Raw genomic sequence first — 23,270 nt, forward strand, 5'->3', positions numbered from 1 at the left:
GTGTATATGGGTGTGTGTAGAGAGAGACAAAAAGATAGATTAACAGAGAAGAGGGAAGGGAAAGAGGAAAGGAGGATGAGGATGAGGGGGGAGGAGAAGAGGAAAGAAAGGAGCAGAACAAGAGAAAAAAGAAAGAATTGGGGATTAGGGGGAAAGAAGGTTGAGACTCCCTCAAATGTAACCCATAGCTCCACCCCTGCACCCAACATCCTTCTGCCTAAAAAATCTTACCAAGTTATTCTTTCCACTGATAGAAGGTTCTTATTGTAGGAAGATTTTACTTTGTGGCAGTCACTGGAGTGCACCCTTACGGATCTCCAGCAGCAAGGAGAGAACTGACAAAGGCCCAGGTACCGCTCAAGTAAGGCCTCCCCCAGACTGGCCCCAGCCAATGACTGAACTCAGCGCAGAAGGCAGGCCCAGAACTCCTCTGATGGCACAAAGGAGTGGACTCCCAAGGCTCTGAGGAAGCTTCCTTAGACTGCTGGGCAAGCAAGATGCTTCCACCCAATTTCCCCTTCCTCTCTCCCGCCCTCAGGGTCAGACTGGCCTCTGGGCCTGGGGTTCAACTTACCCAGAACCCTCCTTATACCTCCCCACATAGGAATTCCCTTAATAAAATCCTCACTTGTTTAATCTCATCTTGGTGACTGCTCCTTGGAGGATTTGAACTAATACATAGTCAATCGTATGTATATTTTACCTAGAGACAGAACCTTATTTTTACCTATTGGTCCCAGTTTTAGTCACAGTAATCACCGCCCAAGTCTATTCTACTGCAACACCAATTTTTCTGGTCAAATATCCATAAAGGCAGTGATGAGCTGTCCTCTGTGTGTGTGCGTGTGTGTATGTGAATGGGTGTGTGTGTGTGTGTCTGTGTATGTAAGGGAGGGGCTGGAGTGAAGGTGATGGTAGAGGAGGTAAAATCTGATGAAGAAATAGTGAGAAGACATAACCACTGATACAAAGGAGATCTGAAAGTGATGATTTCCTGGAAAATATAAATGATAAAACTTGGCCTCCAGTAGGAAGCCTGACTAAACAAAGGAAGATAGAGAAATTAAAAGGTTAGTCAAGGACCTTCACCAGGCTCAGGCAACTTTCAAGGAATTGATCATTCCAACATTGTTTGAATTATTGCAGAAAATAATCAGACATGGAAAGTTTCCCAACTCATTCTATTCAGGTAGCGTAACATGGATATCAAAACACAAAGATAGCACACATACACACACGAATGCACACATGAATGCGCACACAGAAAGAGAGAGGAAACAAGAAACCAGTAATAATAATAATAATATTTATAATCATAATATAGCTGAAGCGATAATAATAACAATAGCTAACATTTATTGAGTATTTACCATGTACCACGGACTATTCTAAAGGTTACATACCTCACCCCAATGCTGAAAGTCGAGATTTCTTACTATTAACCCCGTTTTGTAGAGGAGAAACTGAGGCATGGAGAGATTAAGTAACTTACCCAAAGCCACACAGCCAGGAAGCAGTGGGGCTGAGATGAATATAAATATAAAATCCTCAGAATAATATTGGTGAACTAAATCTCTCATGACCACACAAGGCTTATCCCAGGAATAAAAGACTGCTCAAAAAAAAAAAAGGAAATTTATTTATGGATATCACTATCTTAAGAGAATAACAAAACAAAAAAAAACAATATGACAATCATTCTTGATAGCCAAGACACCTACAGTACCATCATGCTTAAAAGTCAGACATTAAAAACACTTCCTTTACAGAATCTCCTCTGCCATCCTACTGTTCAACATTGTACTTGACATCCTGAGCAATGTAATAAAAGAGAAAGTTTTCAGAAATCTAATTACTGGAAAGGAGAAAAAATAATCATTAGTCATAGATAACATAATTACTTAATGGACAATTTTGGAGATTTAGTAAAAGAGAGGGGGAAGGGAGATGGATGGATAGATAGATATATGTTAGAATAGAGAGGACTGCAATTGGGTGGTCAGTATAATATCACAGAAAACCAAAAGCTTTCAAAGTCCAAATCATATTTAAAACCCTCAAGACATTAAATAAGGATGTCCACTCTCACACCTATTAGTTAGGATTAGCTAACTTTGTGCTATACTGATAGGTTGATACACTTAGAGATGAGAATGAAATAAAAGGTATACAAATTGGAAGAGATGAATAAAAATCATTTGCACACAACAGGACAGCATGACTGATACCCAACAGAATCAGCTGAACAACTATTACAAACAAAAGACAATAAAGTAAGGTGGCTGCATACAAAAATAACATTTAAAAATCAATACCTTTCCTATATAAAAACAACCAGCTAAAACATATAAGAGGCCCCACTTAAAATATTAGCAACATGATAAGATACTTTTGGGTAAACTTAAATTTTTTGAATAAATTCGACAGTAAAAGTGCAAGATCTATATAAAGAAAATGTTTAAATAATACTGAGAAACATCAAAGAAGATTAAATAAATGGAACAAAAATATTCTGTTCTTAAGTAGGAAGATACAATGTTAATAAGATATCAACTCTATATCAAAGGTACATAAAATTTAATGTATCCCTTCCCTCACTCCCCACCCTCAAATCAAGATTTCTTGAGAACTGCAGAAGCTGATTCTAAAGTTCCTATTAAGAAACACAAATACAACCAGGTAGATTTTTAAAAAAGTGAGTATTGAGATGGCATAGCACTTTCAGATATTAAAACATTTTATGAAAATAAATAAATAGATAGAAAGATAGTTGCTTTTGAAATATAAATAGGTAGATCAATAGAACAGAATAAGGAGTTAAGAAATTGTTTGTTTGTTTGCTTGTAACTTCAACACAGAGAAACCCTTCCTAAGCAATGCATAAAACCTGGAAGCTATTTAAGAAAACAGATGAACCTGGCTACCTAAAAATTAAAAATCTCCACAGAGCAAAATGTAGCATAGTCAAAAGACAAAAAACAATCTGGTAGACAATGGGCTAATCTCTCAGCACAAACATAGCTCTTAAAATTCATCAGTGAAAGACCAAGATATACTTGTATCCAAAAGAATTGAAATCAAGATCTTGAAGAGCTATCTGCACTGCCATCTTCATTGCAGCCCTATTCATAATAACCAAGATATGAAAACAGCTCAAGTGTCCATGGACAGATGAATGGATAAAGAAAAGTGTGGTATATACATGCAATGGAATATTATTCTGCCTTAGAAAAGAAGGAAATTCTACCATTTTTGACAATATGGATGAACTGTGCCAAGTGAAATAATCCAGACACAGAAAGACAAATACTACATGACTCCATTTACATGAGTTATCTAAAACAGTCAAACTCAGAGAGAGTACAATAGTGACTGCTAGCAGTTGGAGGCAGCGGTAATGGGGAGTTGTTATACAATGGGTTTAAAGTTTCAGTTATGCTAGATGCATAAATTCTAGCGATCTGCTGTATAGAATAGTGCCTACAGTTAATAAGGTATTAGGTACATCAAAATTTAAGAAGGTAAATCTCATGTTAAGGGTTGTTATACACACACACACACACACACACACACAGACAAGGAAACTCGGGAGGTGCTGGGTATGTCTACTATCTTGATTGTGGTGATGATATGACAGATGTATGCATATGTCCAAAACCATCAAATTGTACACATTAAATATGTGCAATTCTCTGTATATCAATTATATCTCAAAGCTATTTTTAAAAGACCAACAATGAAAATGAAAAATAGGCAAAGAACATTAATAGACCGTTTGCAGGAATAAAAATACAAATGGCTTCTAAATTAATAAAAAGAATTAAAGAAATGTAACTTAAGAGACTAAAAGATATGATTTTTTTATGTTAGCAAAAATTTTAAGACTGATAAGATCCATTGCTTGAGGGTAGGCAGAAATGGGCGTATTCAAACATTATTGATTGAAGTATAAATTAAAGTAGAATTTTTGGAGAACAATCTAAGATTTCAATATATGTAGCTCTTGTTCCAGAAGTTCCACTTCTATGAATTTATCTTTGTCACTCACATGGTCATACTATGGAATATTGGGCACCCATAGAAAAAAGGTGATTCTGTATTATTGACATGGAACAATCAAAATCATAAAACAGTATGTATAAAATCACTAATGTAAAAAAAGTGAAAAATTTTAAAACTCTCAAACATACACATATTTATATGTAATATAATACCTAGAAACACATTAAAAAGGTTTTCCAAGATACTGTCAAAATTCTATTGAATTAAATCTATGGTGATGGAAGGAGAACTGACTCTGGGTGGTGAACACACAATGGAATTTATAGACGATGTAATACAGAATTGTACACCTGAAATCTATGTAAATTTACTAACAATTGTCACCCCAATAAATTTTAATTAAAAAAAATTCTATTGAAAATGGTAAGGGAGAATTATAAAAGAATTATATTATCTTTCTCCCTAAATTTACAGTTACTGTGTAATGACATATTTTTAAAATATTTGTGAATTTTAATTTAGTAAATTCCACTTGTAGAAATTCATTCTAGGAAATGATTCAAAAATCTTGAAAGGTTTCATATCTGAGGATTTTTATAAAAGTCTATTTCATAATAGTGAAAACTATGGCAACAATCTACACGTACATTAAATGTAAGTCAATGATAGTAAACCACAGCACATAATGCTCTTCAGCCATTAAAATATTTAGAAAAAAAATCATAAAATCATGGACAAATACTTATAGAGTTAGGTGGGAAAAAATAGAAAAATATGCAATACAACTAATTACTTCAAACTGCCTTGCATCAGCATAGTGCTTTATAAGTTTTATCGGGGAAGGCCATTATTTGTACCTTGCAAGTGGTAGACTTCCTAATTAAACAATTCTTAAATTTACAGCTTCAAGAATATTGAAAAAAAAAAAAAAACAGGAGCAAGTGTAACATGCATCATATGAAATCCTAGATATTCAAAGAATGTATTTAAAATACAACCTTCTACTGGAATTAAATATTTTTTCCCTTAAGCAGTAGCCACACTAACTAAGCTGAATGTTCCTTTTTGTGTCCTCTCTGTTAGATCTGTAGGGAGAATAAAATTATATATCCAAAAGGTTAACCATAAGAGGGAGACTGGAGAAAACAACCTCGATAATTCACAGACCAGATATTGAGTTCTTGATTAATGCAGCTGGCTCTAATGCCACCAACACTCTAAAAATTAACTCCTAATTGTCCTACATGTTTTCATGTTGTATCTCAGTTTAGAAAAGTACCAAATTACTTCCATAAATTGCCAGATGTTACCTTTAATGCGACAAGCAACATACATATGGCAAGAAACACAAAGAGATGTTTCAACCCCATACCTCTAGAAAATATTTTTAATGTAAAGTTTAATTACAGAGTCCTAGAGATTTACCTGTGAAAAGGGACTCCATTTTAAATATCCCTACTATTGAGATAAAAAAACCAAAGTGTTTCTTAGCTGCTAATAGACCAAAATTAATAAGTAGTAGATAAAGTGAGTGGATGAAAGCTTGACCAAACCTGAGAAATGAAAAATAACTTCATGGACATTACCCGGAGTAAGATTTTCACTGATATATCCCCTCGCGCGAGCGAAGTAAGAGAAAAAATAAACATGTGGGATTACATCAAACTAAAAAGTTTTTTCACAGCAAAGGAAACCATCAATAAAACAAAAAGGGATCCTACTGTATGGGAAAAGATATTTGCCAATGATATATCTGATAAGGGATTAATATCACAAATCTATAAAAAACTTACTCAACTCAACTCTAAAAAAACAAACAACCCAATTAAAAAATGGGCAGAGGACTTGGGGAGACATTTCTCTAAGAAGGACATACAGAAGGCAAGAAGACATATGAAGAAATGCTCAACCTCACTAACCATCAGAGAAATGCAAATAAAAACCACAATGAGATACCACCTCACTCCAGTCAAAATGGCTATTATCAATAAATCAACAAACAACAAATGCTGGCACGGATGTGGAGAAAAGGGAACGCTAGTGCACTGTTGGTGGGACTGCAGATTAGTGCAGCCACTATGGAAAACAGTATGGAGGTATCTCAGGAATCTGAAAATGGAACTACCCTATGATCCAGTAATTCCACTCCTAGGCATCTACCCGGAGAAATCCAAAACTCCAATTCAAAAATCTGTATGCACTCCTATGTTTATTGCAGCACTTTACACAATAGCCAAGATATGGAAACAACCAAAATGCCCATCGGTAGATGACTGGATTAAGAAGCTGTGGTACATTTATACAATGGAGTATTACGCAGCCATAAAGAAGAAAGAAATCTTATCATTTGCAGCAACATGGATGGATCTAGAGAACATTATGTTAAGTGAAATAAGTCAGAAAGAGAAAGACAAGTACCATATGATCTCACTTATATATGGAATCTAAAGAAAAGACTATGTGAATGAACTAATCAGAGTCAGTTTTGGGGACGCAGAGAAAAAACCGAGAGTGGTTAGATGGGTGTGTGGGAGGGGGTTGGGGATAAGGGGAAAGGTGAAGGGATTTGGAAGCAGCTGGTAACCACAAGATGGCCTCAGGGTTTTTCTTTTGAAAATTAATTTGGGGAAGGTATTCTATAATGTTGTAAAGATTTTGTTGGGTATCCGATGGACATGCGTCCTATTTGGGAGACCACCTCAGGGATACTGTGGATACCTGATCATGGCATTGTACATCAGAAGCTAAACATTAATGAATGCCAACTATAATTTTATATATATAATGTGATGGTTCAGTGTGAGGTCGGAGGGATAGTGGATGGGGGGAGGGGGGTTCACAGTATGAGGGATATAAATGATGAACGTCTAAGTATTACCTTGTTTTGTACACCTGAAACTAATAAATAAATTAATTAATAAAAAAAAAAAAAAAAAAAAGAAATGAAAAATAGTGGCAGGTATTTTCAAACACAATAAAGAAGAGAATTCGAAGACTCACCCTTTTTTTCTGTCTTGCCTGCCGCCACTTTTCCCACAACCAATTACCTCAAGAATTAAAGGCAAATGTGCATTTTTTTCTAAATTGTTTTTTCTAATTATATTGGTTCAGGTTGTCAGACCTTAAACTAGTATAGTCTGTCTCATCGTTGTGGTCTCAGAGCCCGGCATGCTGCCCAGCTCTATGCCTGGCTTATAGGTACCCGATAAATTACAAAGTGGAATAGCTGTGTGTGGTGACCACTCATTAGCTGCTGTTTGGACATACACATCCTGAACTCGGTCATCATCAGTTAGTTGGCTTAGAGATATGGGCTCCCTATCTCTTGACTAAGTTCCCTGAACTTGTGGTCTTTGATTAGGGAACTTGAGTGCAGACCTGGGTCATTGCTTTCATTGACAAAGGATAGGGATTAGGGACAGTTCCCAGACCCAACGACTTGTAGTAAGGGAAGAGACCATGGCTGCTGGACCTTCTGCTAATAAACTCTTATTGCTGATGCTGAACTCTCTACAAAACCCCCCAAAGAGCTTGAAAGGTATCAAAATACTATATGTATTAAAACCAAAACATAAAGCTTTCAAGATAGAAAATATAATTTGAGTAAATGGAAAAAAATTCAAGTCAAAAACAAGTTACCATTTTAACCCAATCAAATTGGCAGTGTTGGAGAAGGAAGTGGCATCTCCTCCTTCAGATACACTATCGGTAGGAGTGTTAATAAGGAGAAAATATCTGGATGACAATTTGAAAATATGAACCAAATGTTTTTAAAAAGAGCAACCTTATGATCAAAAACCTCTATTCATTGGAACGCATTTCAAGGAAATAACTAAGAAATGTGTGAAGATATAGCTGTAAGAATAATCACTCAAATAGTTATTGTAACAGTAAAAACTGAGTAAAAAAAGCTACCAGTACCACAACAGGGAACTGGTTAAATTAATCAAACATTTCCATTCAATATCAAACTATAGGGACATTAAAAATACTTATCGCCATAGAAAGCTATCTGTAATCAATATTAATTAAAAGAATAAGTTACTAAAGAGTATGTAAATTACTATCTCATCTCTGTATACCTAGAATATTTGCATGTAATTTTAGAAAAGAGTAAAAACATAGATGTCAAAGTGTGAGCATTGTTAGCAGTGTTAACATCTCTGAGTGGTAGTTTTGAAAGTAATTGTATTTCCTAATGTTTTTACAATTAAGTATGAATTAATTACCTTTTAAAGGCCCTTTTAAATAACCTTCAAAATAAGGCTAAAGTAAAGGAAAAAATGTTCATGAGTTAAATCCATAAAGGTTGATCTCCAATTTTTCACATTTGAAAACAATGAAAGTCCTTACATACACAAAAGCAATATGTTTGACATCAAAAAATTTAAAGCTCTGAATATTTTTCAATCTTGAAATCAAATGATAAACAAGAAGTTGGGGAAATGATAGCCAGAATTTTGACAAACGTGTTAATAATTAAAAAGCTCTTATAAATCAGTAATAAAAATATCAGCATCCCAATTTTTTAAATTGGAGTGAAAAATAAGAGTAGGCCACTGCAACCCATGTGGTGCAGGTGTTGGAAGGTGCCCTTTTCCCTGGGCAGAGGCCAAAGGGAAGCATAGCTGGATCTCAGCCTCAAGGTCCCTTCATCCAGGACACAACACAACCGTATGTCGTAGCTATGGCAAGAGCAAGATCTTCAGTGAAAAGGAAACAAAAATGACCAATAAACTTCTGAGAAAATGTTTACCCTCATAATTATCAAACTGCAAAATAAAACAAAAATACATATTTTTTGCCTTTCAAATTGACAAAGAATTTTAACTCTCATTTACTGGTGACACAACATGAGAAATACTGTTGGCAGAAAACAAATTTTTACAGTCTTTTTAGAAGTCATTTTCAAATGATGAATCAAGAACCTAAAGATATGTATGTCTTTTGTTCTTGTTTTTCCAGAAACCTATTCTAAAGTAAATACAAAGATTTATATATAAGCATGATTCATACTAAAGAAAAAGCAAAACAACATAAATATATAAAATAGGAGATGGAAGCGTTAAGTGTTATGTAGAAGAATACTTAAGTAGAAACTAGAAAATACTAATATAATATTAGGTGAAAAATGCAGAATGGTATTGAATGATGTAAAAATGGGGGAACCACAATCTGTATACTCTTTTGTAACCACATTCATATGCATGCACATATTAGAAACTGTAAGAAAAATATATAAATGTTATGGCCCTGGAATTATGAGTGATTTTTCTTCTATGGGCTTTTTTCTAGTTTCCTTTTTTTTTTCTTCATGAACAGATATTACCTTCGTAATCAGGAAAAAAAAAAAAGCCTCCTCAAGAAATGATACTTAAAAAAGAAAACACATACAAAGGTAAACTGTATGACAAAATAGTGACAATAAAAGTCAGCCTGCGCTATAGCATTGAAAGCAGTGAGGATTCAGAAATGCTTCAAAAGAGTGATTTATAAAATAATACATCAAATACTTAGTACAATAGGAATCTCAGAATTGTAAAAACATTTTCAATTTCTTCTATATTCCAGGAAAATTTGGTACAACAAAATGTAGTTAGTCTTGAAAGCTCTGAATAGCATGTTCAATTCAGTTCACCTCGACAAAAACTTGCAACTTATAATTAAATGCATCCCCCGGTAGAGACCCTACAGGTATTTCATTGTTTAGGAAGGATCAGGAAGACAAAAAAAGCACGTGAGTCTTTTAACGAAGTAACTGCTACCCCAGTTCATTTCAACTTCAGGATAATAGAAGACATCGATGAATTGTGTCCCAAGATTAGAGGGCAAATTCAAAAAGCAAATTTGTGATTTTGTGTGGCTGAATAGAATACAAACCACACCTTTTGGGTTGTTTACTCAAATTGAAGATACATACTCGATAAAAAGATACACTGTAGTCTTTCGCTCATCTCGCTACCAAGAGCCCTATAAGGATGTGTATCTTTATTTAGACTTTAAACACCCAAAGAAGATAACAATTTTTGAAAATGTAAGATACAGTATTTGAGATCTGGTGAATGCCCGCACAATGAGAAGAAAAGTATGATGAAGGGAGGAGATATTACCTTCCTTCGTAATCAGAAAAAGAGGCAATTGCAAATTTCACTGCTGAGTCCACAACCAAACAGTACATCTATGAGTTCCTGTTTCACAAACAGCAGTTCCTGTTGATTCCCACAACCACACGTTGCTTTGGTTTTGCTCACATTTACAAAGTTCATTTCTGTTTTTCGTTTGAAACCTTTATTTTCTTCTTGGTATAATTTTGGCAGCTTCAGTGATCCTGTGAGGCCATTTTCTCCCTCAAGTTCACATTGTGTACTTTCTGTTTTCTGCTGTGGATGCTCCTTGGATATGTTGATAAGCAAATAATTTCATATTTGCGACAAAGCCTCCATTAAAGACTGCCTGCAGGAAATCCAGTGATGCAATCTCACACAGCCTAACTCACAGACTCCAACTCGAGTCTGGCATGATCTATGCACCAGCTTGTAGAAGCAGGTAGATGAGTCACTCACTCAGCCCTCAGGGGAAAAGCAAGTCTACGTTACGGAAAAAATAAATTGCTGTTAAAAAAAATAATAATAAAATCTCAACTTTGCCTACAACTCCTTTTTGTTTTTACAGAAGTCGTATTCCAGGTTCTCCCTATTCCTCCAAAAGATTAAATGCAGCTGGACCCACCACCTAGTCTGTCCCAAGAACATTCAGGTGGTGTCTGAGATGACATGGAAGGCAGCCTCGCCCACAGAGAATTTTCTCAAAGGGAAACTACATAGGCCCATGCAGCTTACTGAGTAAAAGAGTTTCTCTCCTTAGCTGTTCCCCAGCTTCAGGGTAAACAAATGTTGGAAAGTCCTACACCTATTCGTGCTGTATTGAAAAATAGTTGGACGGGATCACTGGGCAAATCCAAAAAGACAGGGTTGTTGAGACACAGAAACCCAACCAATCTACAGGTGTGTGTGGCACAGTGCAGAGGGCACACGTGGCACAGCAGCAGTGAAGGGCAGGCAGGGTGGCGTGCCTGGACCAGAAGGAGGGGGGCAGGGACTTCTGCGGGCATCAGATAACTTCCACCTGAAGCCAGAAAGCAGGCAGGCTTTTCCATTTTATTTAGGGTATGTGTGTGTGATTTCTAAATGTCTCCAGCGCAGAATGACTACTTTAAAAAATAACCTTTAAATTTTTCTCCCTAAATACAAAAGCAGTGTTCACTTCAACAAACTAGAAAAACACAGAGGTACAAATAAGAGACAAAAGCACCTATAATTTCTCTATGTAGAGTGAAAACTACTTTTAACCTATGGTGGTTTTACTATTTTTAGTCTTTATTTTTTTTATGCCTATACACATTCTAACACACCATGAACATTTTTCTCCTGTCAGTATTTTTCCATAATATGATTGATAATACTTGTGCAGTATCCCATCATCTCACTAAACTGATTTACTAAACCAATCCTGGGTAGCTGGGCCCTTGTTTTTCAGATGTTTCACTTTCAAAAATAATGCTACCTTAATATCCTGATTATTTCCTTAAAATAAACCCCTAAAACTGAAAATCAGGTGTCAACAGGTAGGCCCATTTCAACCAGTTTTGCCAAGCTGCTTTCCAGAAAGTTTATAATAATTTACAATCCTCCAAAAAATGTGTTTTCTCCAAATCCAGTTTTGTTAACCTTGGCCAATTTGACAGGGAAACTGGGAACTTCCCTGTTCTATAATCTGTATTTCTTGGATTACTCATAAAGCTAAATATTATTTCATATGTTTATTAACCCCTTGTATAGCTTTCATGAATTGCCTACTTTTGACTTTGAACCATATTTCTATTGAAGCATTTGTCGTTTTTAAAGTTTTCAAAACTATGTAAGGTATACTTATTTTTTCAAGCAGCCACCAAAGTAGCTAAAAAGTTCTGGTCTGCAGAGGAAGCACAAATGGACGTAAGGGATCCTGTAACCCGTCAAAAGTCCTCCAACATGAGAACCTTCCAGGGGCTACCGTCTGTTTTGTCCTGATACAGTATTGACTGCAGAGTAAATCAACTTCAGAGACTTGAATCCTATGACACAATAGGATACCAGAGAAGATTTTATTCCTGAGCTGAATGAATGGTTGTGTGCTCTAATGTAAAATAATATATTACCTTATCATTGAAGTGAAACTGCCGGTGCTGTTCTTATATTTAATACCTTTTCTGAACACTTACTAAACTACTGGCTTGGCGATATTGTCTGACAGTCGGTGTCCCTGAATTATGTTTTATTAGGAGGAGGAGGAGAAGAGAGAGAAAGAAAAAAGGAAGGAGAAGGAGAAAGGGGAAGAGAAGAGGGGTGGGAAGAAGGAGGAGACAGAGGCAGGATGAAGATGGAAGAAGAGAAGGAAGAGGGGAGAGGAAGAGGAAGTTGTCCCATTTGCCCAAGGTTTTTGGCTTACTGAATTTCATTAAATGTTCCATCCATTCTGATATTGCCTCACTCTCACGCCATGAGCCTGCCTAGATAGAGTAGACCACTTCCTGAGCTCTCTCTGGCAAGAGAGTACCTGCCTAGCCTTTCTATCTGATTTTCTTGTACCCTTTGTCTGCCTGCCCAGTGGGGCTGCACAGTGGTCCTCCAGGTAAACCCTTGGTTGTACAGCCTCGTTGCCTTTCTGAATTCCATGTGGCACTCTGAAATCTTCCCACCTGCCAAAGTCTCTTTCTTTGTCATCTTTGTCAGACCACCTTTCATTTTGGTAAAGAGGTGTGTGTGGTGGGGGGAGGGGAGGATATGGGAGCTGAAGCAGGTCCCCTTGTGCTTGGTACTCTCCTATCTTGCTAACATCCATCACTCCCTGTGAACTCCACTCCTCCCTAGGGTCCCTCTGGAGGGAGAACATGAGACCCACAGAATGCTGGTGCCTGTGATTCTCCTCAGAGATCATTTAGTTCAACTTTATTTTACAGATGAAAAATAATGGAAGAAGAATCCTCTGATCTTATGTTAGTTATTTTATTGGCAATACAGGAAAGAGGCAAAAGCTACCTTTGTTCCTAGCTTCTTTGAAAAGTAAGATCCAAAAAGTACAGAAAGCAGTTATTTTATGGGACTCACTGAACTGAGAACTAAAAACAATGATTTAGAGTGAGTCTAGAAAGAAAAGTCCACTCTCACAGAAATGCGATCAGAATCTTAACCAGGTATTTCATATATTCATGCTTATATTTTAACAAGGAAATAGGCAATGCCTCCTCTGTTTTCAATCTCCCTACAAAATAAAAAGACAGCACTTTTTCCAAATTAATCAAAACTTCAGATTTTCAACTCATTCTTACAACCCCAACATGCAACACAGAAATAAGAATGTAAGGCACTGGTGTCCTTAAACCAAACTTTTAGCTCCATATCTTTCACTTGGTTACTCACATGCCCTATGTAATTTCTAAGGCTTGTGTCCTAGATCTAAGGTTTTGGGCTTCAAATTAGAATCAATTCCCCAGGAGGACAAATAGCCACATGTCATGGCACCCTAGACCCAGCCCTGCAGGCCTTACACAATGACTCTACCAGGAGCAAAAGGCTAAAGCAGTTTCTTCCTGCTCCTCCTCTTCCTCTCCTTTCTCCATTCATCCCTTCAACCTTCCCCCCTTCTCTAAAACCCCAATCTAAATTCAAGGGCCTTAAAAAACAAGAGACTCTGGCCCTGAGGGGTTAGTTGTTCTTGTAGCTTCAGGGTTTGGATGGAAGGCGAGCACCAAAATAAAAAGAAGCAAGAGAGAATCTTGCTTTCCTTTTCTGTTCTGGACAGCATCATCATTCACACTTGTAAAAGAAGCATTACCTTAGAAGTGAAAGTGAAGCCAAATCACTTTAAAAGTGCTCCCCACAAAGTTCATTGCCATGTTCATTGCTAAGTAAAACAAGTTCTTCAGCGACCATAGGCAGCGATTGCTTTCTACTGGATACACAAATACACAATCTCCATAACCCCAACTTTCCCTCAAAATGTACACTGAAATGTAACAGCTTTTCCAGTATTTTCCATAGAACCCTAAAAATGTGTACTTGGTTGGTGTTGTATATGGCAAATCAAAATGTGCTGTTTTTAGAAATAATATTACTTTAATCCTGTTAGTCACCAAAACACATCAAACTAAAACTGAAACACTTCTTAACCCTCTCATCAATAAAACTGGAGGGACAGATGGAGGTAGATCCCCAAAGAGATATTTTCTTGCTTCTATCCCATTTAACCCATTATAGTTCAGTCCTTTTTACCATTTACCATTAAAAGACTTACAGCATGAAATGTAGTTTCCTGGTTATGGATAGTTGGATGGATAGATGGATGGATGGATGGATGGACAGATGGATGGATGGATCTAAACTAAGGAGCTGGGGTACTCTAAAGGATAGAAATACACAAGGCAGGTGGAGCATAGGGTGAATCTGAATGTGGGGAGCCTAAATTTGAAGACCGGTGAAACTGTCTGAGGGACTCCCAGGTAAAGGCTGTTGTTACTAAGCAACCCACGAGTCCTCCTGCACGAAAGCAAAAATTCCTATTCAGCCTGTTGCTGCTCGTTAAGGAATTTTTCATGGACACGTTTGCCAAACTAATCACTCCTCTATTTCTGCTTAGACCTAGTTTTTAATAATTGAGCAGGAATCCTTGAATACCTTTTGAAAAGGAAGAGAGTGTCTGCACCCCAATGTAAATGCCAGGAATCATGAATGAAGACTGTAATTAATTTAGGATAAGGCTTTCCTTGCGCTAAAAAGAACTTAAAAATAAACATTTTACAAGGTTAAACTTAGTTGACTTGAATAATTAGAGCGACATCATCTGCTGCCATCATATTCACTCTTGGCTCAGATAATAAGGAAGGGTTGCTGATGCCGTAAATACTAAGAGAAGGCAGCAAAGTTCATTGACTAAAATAATGACTGAAATCAGATTCACATTTATCTCTTTGCATAGAAGCTGTGCATATGTCAATTCCTACTAAGTAACATAGGAGGGGGGAAAATCAGGAAAGTGGCATCAGGAGACAAAAGAAGGAAGAAAGGAAGGAAAGAAGGGAGGGAGGGAGGAAAAAAATGTTGATTCGGACTAGGGAGAAAGTAAGAGGAATTGAAAATACTGTTTAACCAAATGGTTCGTTTTTTAACCATAAATGTATGCCTAGTTATATAAAAAGTCACAAAAAAGAACCAAAGCATTTGCTTCAATTATCTAAGACTTTTTGAAAAGTAGACTTAATACCCTAACATCAAAATAATAATTTTGTTTAAATTATCTATATATTTCAAATACGTCTTGGGGTTATTGGGTGTTGTTGTTGTTTAATTATTTCTATGTATGTTTGATTTACCTGGACGCTTGTCTAAATTCTCCTTTTGATTTTGCAGAGTCTAGTAGAAATTGCTAGATAAAGCTTTGCTAGAAAAGCTCTTCATCAGCTGCTCCAGAACTTACTTTTAATCCTCCTGGCACTGGGACCATTTGGGTGGCCTGAAATCTGCCGTCAGTTTAAAGGAGGACCAATTACAGGCCAACAGAAGGTCTAGTACCATCTTATCAGGGTAATACTTCAAGCTACTATTAGCCCTAGAAATGAAACGGCAACCATCATCTCATTAAATTATTTCACAGTGACCAACATCAGATCAGAACTCATTCGTTATCTTTGACTTTGTGCTAAAATGTAGAATCTAGCTTCAATAAAATGAGTGTTCTCAGAAAAATGAACAGTAGTTTTAGATTCTAGTGAGAAACTGCAGAAAGACAAGGTTGGCGTTCTAACTCCAACCCAGCTCTCTAATGAGTGGGATCCAGTCTAAAATCTGAGCATAACACTGAGCTACGTGCCTGGCAGAGGCTCACACGAGTGACATCACTCCAAATCAAGTCTTTTGCAGCTCTGGAAACATATGATCTGTCAAAATGACCCCATTCTTCCAGAAGGGGCAGTTCAGCAAAACAATGAAAGCAAATGAGTTTAAGAAAAGGCCTAAGAATTCTTAAATCCAAGTTAAAAATTATATCAGAAGCTGCTCCTCCAGAAATAGCCTAACAAACATAAAATAAAGCCACAGGTTTAAGTTCACTTACACACTGATACACACTTGAGGAGTTGCATATAAATTGAATTTATTATATAAATGTTAAGTATCACTTAAAGTTTTTCACTACCTAACCCAATCATAAAAGGTACCGGGACATTGTTTAAATGCAGTTGCCCTGACCCCTCTATGATGGGAGAATCCGATTCTACAGTTCTGGAGTGGGGTCTAGGGATATGTGGTTTTACCAAGTGCCTCCAGTGATATTTTTGTAATCAGATGAGGTTAAGAAGCAGTCATTTAAAGGAGTCCTATGGAGATTTCTATTATTAAGCACATACATAATTATCTTCAACCTTTTGAAAAATTAATCCAGATTTTCATGTTGTTGGCTAGCATTTTCTGATAGGTTAACTTTGCCTGTATATTAGTTTACTTCACTGAAGATGTGAAATTAACCAGAGCACACTGTTTGCAGTGTCTCATTTCCAAGCACAGTGGACAAGCCTGTGTTTTCTAGGATGGACAGAAGTTTGCAGAAATTGAATGAAGGCAAGAGGAAGGCAAGAAATGCAAGCCTTATTTTGCTGGAGGCTAATGTTAAAAGGATTGAGATAGTCTCTGAAGAGTGGCAGGTTAAACTAAGAGTCTTGGGGAGGCCAGAGTGTCAGAGCAAATACCATCTGTACTTGGTCCCCTACTTCCTCAGTTCTGATTCCCAGGGGTCTTCTAGAATGTGTGCATTTATTCATCTCTAAATTAAGGAGAGAGCAAGAGTTAATCTATGGTAGGAAAGAGAACACTAGACCCTAAACATTAAACTGGTGAAATTTGGAGAAAGACTAGACTGAGGCTATTAGTTGATTCTTTATTATTCACCTCTTGACTGCCTTAACCATTTATAAGTATAACTTTGTCTGTTTTTGAGTGTACTAGTTAAGTAGAGAACTGATTATGTTCATTTACTTACTGGGACTATTATCTCTTTACCTCTCTGCTTCACCCACACTGGGGTCCTTTCTGATCCTGGAGCATGCCAAGCACTCTCCCAGCTCAGGGCCTTTGCACTTGCCCTCCCATCTGCCTTTAAGAAATACTCTGATCCCAGGTATCCGCAGTGCTTGATCCCTCACTTCCTCCAGGTCTCTGCGAAAAAGTCTTCTCATCAGAGAGTACAACCCTGACCACCTTATATAAATATCTCCCTGTTATTCTCAATCCCATTAACCTGCTTTACTTTCCTTCATACTACATCTCCCCATCTAATTTATTATGCATTTACTTCTTGACTGATTTACTATTTGTTTTCCCCAACTAGAATACAAGCAGCACAAGGGCAGGGACTTTGTTCTATTCACTAGTGAATCTCAATGCCAGGATCAATGCTAGGTATATAGTGCCACTCAGGACATACTTGTTGAATAAATGAGTGGATATTTTTGTGGCTTGAGAAAGATATGATTCATTCTTAATATTTGTGATCTTAAAAGATATTTTATAGCCAAGTGGAAACATTTGCAAACTTCAAATTTATAAAGCTAAGGAGTAAAAATTTAATTAAAAGGTTTCATCCCTTATTTCAAAGGTTATCCACATAAAATACCTACAACTTCAGGCATTTTCTGTTTCCTTTCTAGAATAATTTACTCAAGGTAAAGCATGCAGAATGACTAAAAGTAATTGTCCTAGATAAAAGAGGGGCAGGGAGGGAAAAGGGGGATTGATATACCTTGACCTGATAAATACACTATTGTTTTCTTTGTAACTTTTAGTCACTTACCAGATATTGTCTTGATTAAAATTATGTCACTAATCAACAGGGAAATGCAAATTAAAACCACGATAAGGTATCACCTCACACCTATCAGAATGGCTATCATCAATAAATCAACAAACAAGTGTTGGCAAGGACATGGAGAAAAGGGAACCCTCAGGCACTGTTAGTGGGATTATAAATTAGTGCAGCCACTATGGAAAACTATATGGAGGATCCTCAAAAAATTAAAAATAGAACTACCGTGTGACCCAGCAATTCCACTTCTGGGCATTTATCCAAAGAAATCTAAAACACTATTTTAAAAAGACATATGTACCCCTATGTTCAACACAGCGTTATTCACAACAGTCAAGCTATGGAAATAACCTAATTGCCCATCGATAGACAAATGGATAAAGAAGAAGTGGTACATATGTACAATGGAATAGTAGTCAGCTGTAAGAATGCAATCTTGCCATTTACGATAATATGGATGGACCTAGAGGGTATTATGATATATAAGTCAGACAGAGAAAGACAGATGCCATGTGATTTCACTTATACGCGGAATCCAAAAAAAATAAAATAAACGAAACAGAAACAAATTGATAGCTGGTTGCCAGATGGCAGGGGTTAGAGGGATGGGTGAAAAAAGAGAAGGGATTAAGATGTATAAATTGCCAGTTACAAAAAGAGTCATGGAGATGTAAAGTACGGAATAGGGAATATAGTCAATAACACTGTGGTAACTATGTATGGTATCAAATGGGTACTAGACTTATCAGGGTGATCGCTTCGTCAGTTATGTAGATATCTAATCACTATTTTGTACACCTGAAACAAATGTAATATTGTATGTCAACTGTAATTGAAATTTTATTTTTTTTAAATTATATCTGTTCATGTTTTACTTCCCACTAGAGAGTAAACTTCTTGAGGACATGACCCATCTTATACATCTTTTTATTCTCCTATAATGCCTATCTAAATTGTTCCAAATAGTAGGTATTCAAAAAATACTTATGTAATGAAAACTACATATGGGCATCAAGTAAAATTACATATACACTCTCTGAATATAGATGGCAGTAAGTGTTTTTAAATCTATCATTGCCTTGCTAGAATACACATGCTTATTGACAAAGATAAATCTTCATAAAATTGAAAAAAGGAGGAACAGAGAATTTTAAAATGTGTACGAAATGTCCTAAAATTACTTTGCTTTAATTAGCAATAGTGTCAACATTGCAGAACATAAAAAGCAGGGCATTTCAATATGAAAAGTCCACAACTATAAAAAAGGTGATGCTATTGCTTCAGTCTAGGGTCGCTAACTGGAATTTTCTAAGTATGCTATTCAAAAGATAACCTACACTTTGATAGGTTAATAGGAAAATATCCTGTGTGTATTTTTAGGTCACTCCCAGAAAAGCCAGACAGGCCTCCAAAGTAGATTTACCATGAAGTTGACAAAGCTCAACCTTCAGGACCCCTGGCTGGCCCTGGCAGGAAGCCCCAGGAACTGTGCTCAAGTATTTTCTTAGAGCCCACACCCCCACCCCACCTAACATACAGAATCGCATATAAGCTTCAGGTACATAAAACCTGGACCCAGTCCTGCCACTCCTCCATTAGAACATGAAGAAAACTAGGTTATTTGAGAAATATAAAAAAAACTAGAATATTTGAAAACATGATCTAAAACTCATTTATTAATTTCCAGCATATCTCAATAGTTCAAGCAGAGATGCAAGTAGGGCCCAAGAGTTTCTCTTTGCGGCATAGTGTCAGTATCGCTTTTTCCCAGGATACAAAATTAAGTCTTGGAAACCATGACTAGATAAAAGTTACTTTCACTAAGTGTAAGTGTATGTAATCCTGGATAGGTATTACCCATAAAAATTAAATAACGCATCGTACTGAAACCAGATTGCTAGTGTTCAGAACTTACTTTCAATATTAAAGAAATTGCCCTCGTGGTGCTAAGTATAACCGGTTAAAATAAAAACCCATCGTTTCATTCTGAATTCGTTTGAATCGTGTTGTATCACAAAACTAAGCAGTGCAACCGAATGTTAATGGTGATTTAATTAAGGAATTACAATCTATCTTATCAGATAGTCACTAGTGCTGCAACCATTTTTGACACTAAGATCAAAACAAACCCCAAAACCCTGTCATTTCGGCTTTGGCTACCGAACTTTTCAAAATCAAGTTGTGATTTCTTAAAAGCTACAGAGAGAATGTGGGACGAGCATGGGGGCATTCAAACAATCGTACACTTTGCTACCCCTCCGCCTACGCCTGCCCTCTTCCTGTATTGTAAGACTGGTTCTTCCCCTCCGGTGTGTAGTACGCAGTTCATTTTTCGTTGTCGTGTAAAGTGGTACTAACACGTACCCGGTAGAATTTTGTCTTTTTAAGTATGACAGCATGTGTTGTTAGATATGCCTACCCTACCGACGGCTTTACTTGAAGGGCAGCCCCTCCCTTCCACCCCAGGACAGGTCCGCAGGCCATTCCCATCGCCCCCTCAGGGTCCCTCAGCTCGGGAACGTCCCGGGCCACGTCTCCAGGGAGAGGCGCCGGCGGCCCGCGGCCTCCGGGCGCCCGCGCCTGGCCCTGGCGGAGCCACCCTCAGGAAGGTCTCCTTGGGGTGGCCACACCACCGGGGTAAAGTTACCCAGGAAAGCAAAAAGGTGGCCACTAAGCTCTACGGCTAGGACGCTGCCAATTCGCAGCCAGGGCCGCGCCTGACGGTGGGGGATGGGAGCGTCGCCATCGAATCCCGAGCAAGGCCGCGGGACCCACCTCCGGCTCCCTCCACTCCCGCCCTCGGCCCCACCTCCCCCGGCCAGCACAAAGCCGCCCCGGAGCCGGGAGCCAGGCCTGCAGGGAGGCCGCCTGGACGTGAGTGGACCGGGGCCTGGCGACCCCCCGACCGCCGGCGAGTCTCAGTCCCCGTCGCCGACGGGAAGGACGCGCTCCCCCGCTCGGCCTGCCAGGCGCGGGAAGCCGGCTCGGCCGCCGCGGGCCCCGGCCTTTCCATCCGAGCCCTCCCAGAGAAGGCCGGGCGCGACCCACGCAGTGCGGCCGGCCACGCCCGAGGTGGCCGCCTCCCGCGTGCAGCGCCTGGGCCCCAGGCCGCGGACTCGGTCGTGGGCGCGCAGACACCGTTCGGACGTGGACGAATCGAGAAGTCACAGGCGCCTCCGCGCCCCACCGAAGTGCACACTCGGTGCCTCAAATCAGTTCCCCTCGTGTCCCAAAGGTCCCGCACTCGCGCTCCTGTGTAAGGTGGCCAAACAACGCGGGGGCGGACAGGCGGGGGGGGGTAGGAGGAAGCGGGGGCGGCGCGAGGCGCTGCGGGACGACCCGGGCCCCGCGCCCCCGCGCCTCGCCTCCCGTCCGGGGCGCGCACACGCACACTCCCCTGCTCAAGTGCGGGAAGATGGCCGTTTCTACTTCAGTATAAAGGCTCTTTGTTGCGCTCACACAAAAGCCGCCAAGACCCGCTTTTCCAGGAGCCCTTTGGACAAATCGAAGGAACTCAGCTGAATTTCCAAATGGCCCTGGGAGCCTGAAGCGGTGGGAACAACCAAAACAGAGGGGACAACAGGCCTTCCCGCCCTCATCTACCAAAACCTCTGTCAATAGGCAAGTATTGGTCCTGGGAGGCTGGACCTGAGATACTTCGTCAGGGAGGAAGGAAAGAGGAAAACCTACTTTTACTATCAAGGCCCAAAGGGGGTATTAAACATTCACATTCTTGTAGGGTTTCTCCCCTTAACCAGGGTGGAAACATAATCTGTAAAAAGTTTGGATACACCAAAAAGAAAGAAAAAAAAATACCAACAATAGCAACTTAAAAAAAAAAAAAAAAACATAACAAACCAGTTGCCATCAGCCCAAAGTGGTAGTAGCAGCAGCCGGCGCGTGTGATCCACTTACTTGTCCGACTCTTGTGACATGTTTGATCCAATGAACTCGCTCCCCTTTTCCTGGAGCCTCAGCCTCTGGTGAAACTGGACTTTCAAGTCTGTGCAGGTGAAGGTGTGTGAGAGCGCCCGAGATGGCAGAACAAGAGCTACAGGTAATTCTGCTTTTCCGTCCCCCCTCACCACTCTCGCTCGCTCGCCCGCTCGCGCCCTCACCTAGCCGGAAAGGTGGGATAAGGAGGGGCCCCTCACATGGGGCCCGAGCTCGGAGGCGGCCGGGCAGCGCGGAGTCCTCCTGGGTCGTAGCAGTGGGCAGCCACAGAGCAGAAAGTGGCGGACTTGGTCGGCCACAGGTAACTTTCTCGCAAGGAGCTGAATTCTTTCACTAAAGGGTACAACCCGAGGGACGAGCTGCGCAGTGATTGGCTGCGAGGCTCCCTCAGGTGAGCTGCCATTGGCAGAGGCGCGCTCAGGTAAGGCCCTTCTCCAAGTGCAGGTAACTCACTCCGAAGTTTACCTGAGCGGAGCGGCGGCACGCTTGCAGCTCTGGGGCAGCCCGTGGGAGCTGAGGGTCAGTGCTTCGAGACTTCACGCTACGCTTTCATTCTTCCCGTTAGCCGGCCCTGGGGTGGGGGTGGGGGAGGGGGCTTCGAGGAGAGAAGGAACCAGGAAAAAAAGCAACACCTGCAGCCACTAGGGATTGTGGGTCGAACGGAAGGACTAAGGAGAGCTGAACTCAGGTATCCCAAGCCAACCGGAATCAAATGCGCAGCACAACCACAGGCTTTTAATACCCACATTACGAGGACTATTTGACAGTGTCAGAAGAGTACGGGACTGAAGTTTATTTTGTGCTCAGAGGGGGGCGAACCAATGATTGCTGAGTCTGTTGCGTAATTGCATTTTTAACATTCTTACCTACAACAAACACTTTTCGTGCCCCGATGTGTAAAAGTTATCAGGTAGGTTAGATTTTCAAAAAGGTGAGCATCCTTTCCTGAACCGGGCAGATGGGTAGTGGAGTGGTTTTGGTGAAGAGAGAAGATCTGGTTGAATAGACACTAAGATGGCCCAGGCTCACCTCTTCCATCTCAACTCTGCAGCCTGGGATTCCAGAGCTGCAAACAACCACTGAATTTGTTCCATAAACCTGTCATTTGACGTTTCCAGGCAGATATCAACATTTACATTGTAATTCAATAAAAGCAGTGACTACAAAGGTGCTTTATCCTGCCAGCTTAATGTGGTTGCTACGGAAACAATTCAGGATGAAACTGACTTTTTTGTAGTTCTGTTTCTTCTGGTTGGAAATGACGCGAATTAGCAAAGGTGTAATTTATAACCAATGCTCCCAAAGAGTATCTGTGGAAGTTCTGACAGGCATCTAGCCCACAAATAAGAATTGTGGGACTGAAGGAGGGCATGAAAAGTTTGCCGTATTTTATTTCATGTTAATACTACTTTGCCCGAGTTGAT

The 23,270-nt window shown here is 39.3% G+C and overlaps 1 protein-coding gene across 4 annotated transcripts in view; it reads right to left on the bottom strand.

The window, feature by feature from the left end:
• Positions 1–22,188, bottom strand: part of GRHL2 (grainyhead like transcription factor 2) — a 155,031-nt gene extending 132,843 nt beyond the window's left edge. For 2 of the 4 annotated variants that reach the window (XM_081070222.1, XM_081070221.1), the window contains exon 1: positions 22,011–22,158. Coding sequence is in view for 2 of the 4 variants with exons in the window: in XM_081070220.1 (XP_080926346.1) it covers positions 21,808–21,827 (20 nt within the window). In the remaining 2 variants the exon portion in view is untranslated. Of the gene's footprint in view, positions 1–21,807 lie in introns of all 4 variants that reach the window. The other 2 variants (XM_081070220.1, XM_081070219.1) reach the window with 2 other exon arrangements.
• Between the last annotated feature and the right edge of the window lie 1,082 nt (positions 22,189–23,270).

The sequence above is a fragment of the Rhinolophus hipposideros genome (genome assembly GCF_964194185.1).
Source record: "Rhinolophus hipposideros genome assembly, chromosome: 13".
Taxonomy (NCBI): domain Eukaryota; kingdom Metazoa; phylum Chordata; class Mammalia; order Chiroptera; family Rhinolophidae; genus Rhinolophus; species Rhinolophus hipposideros.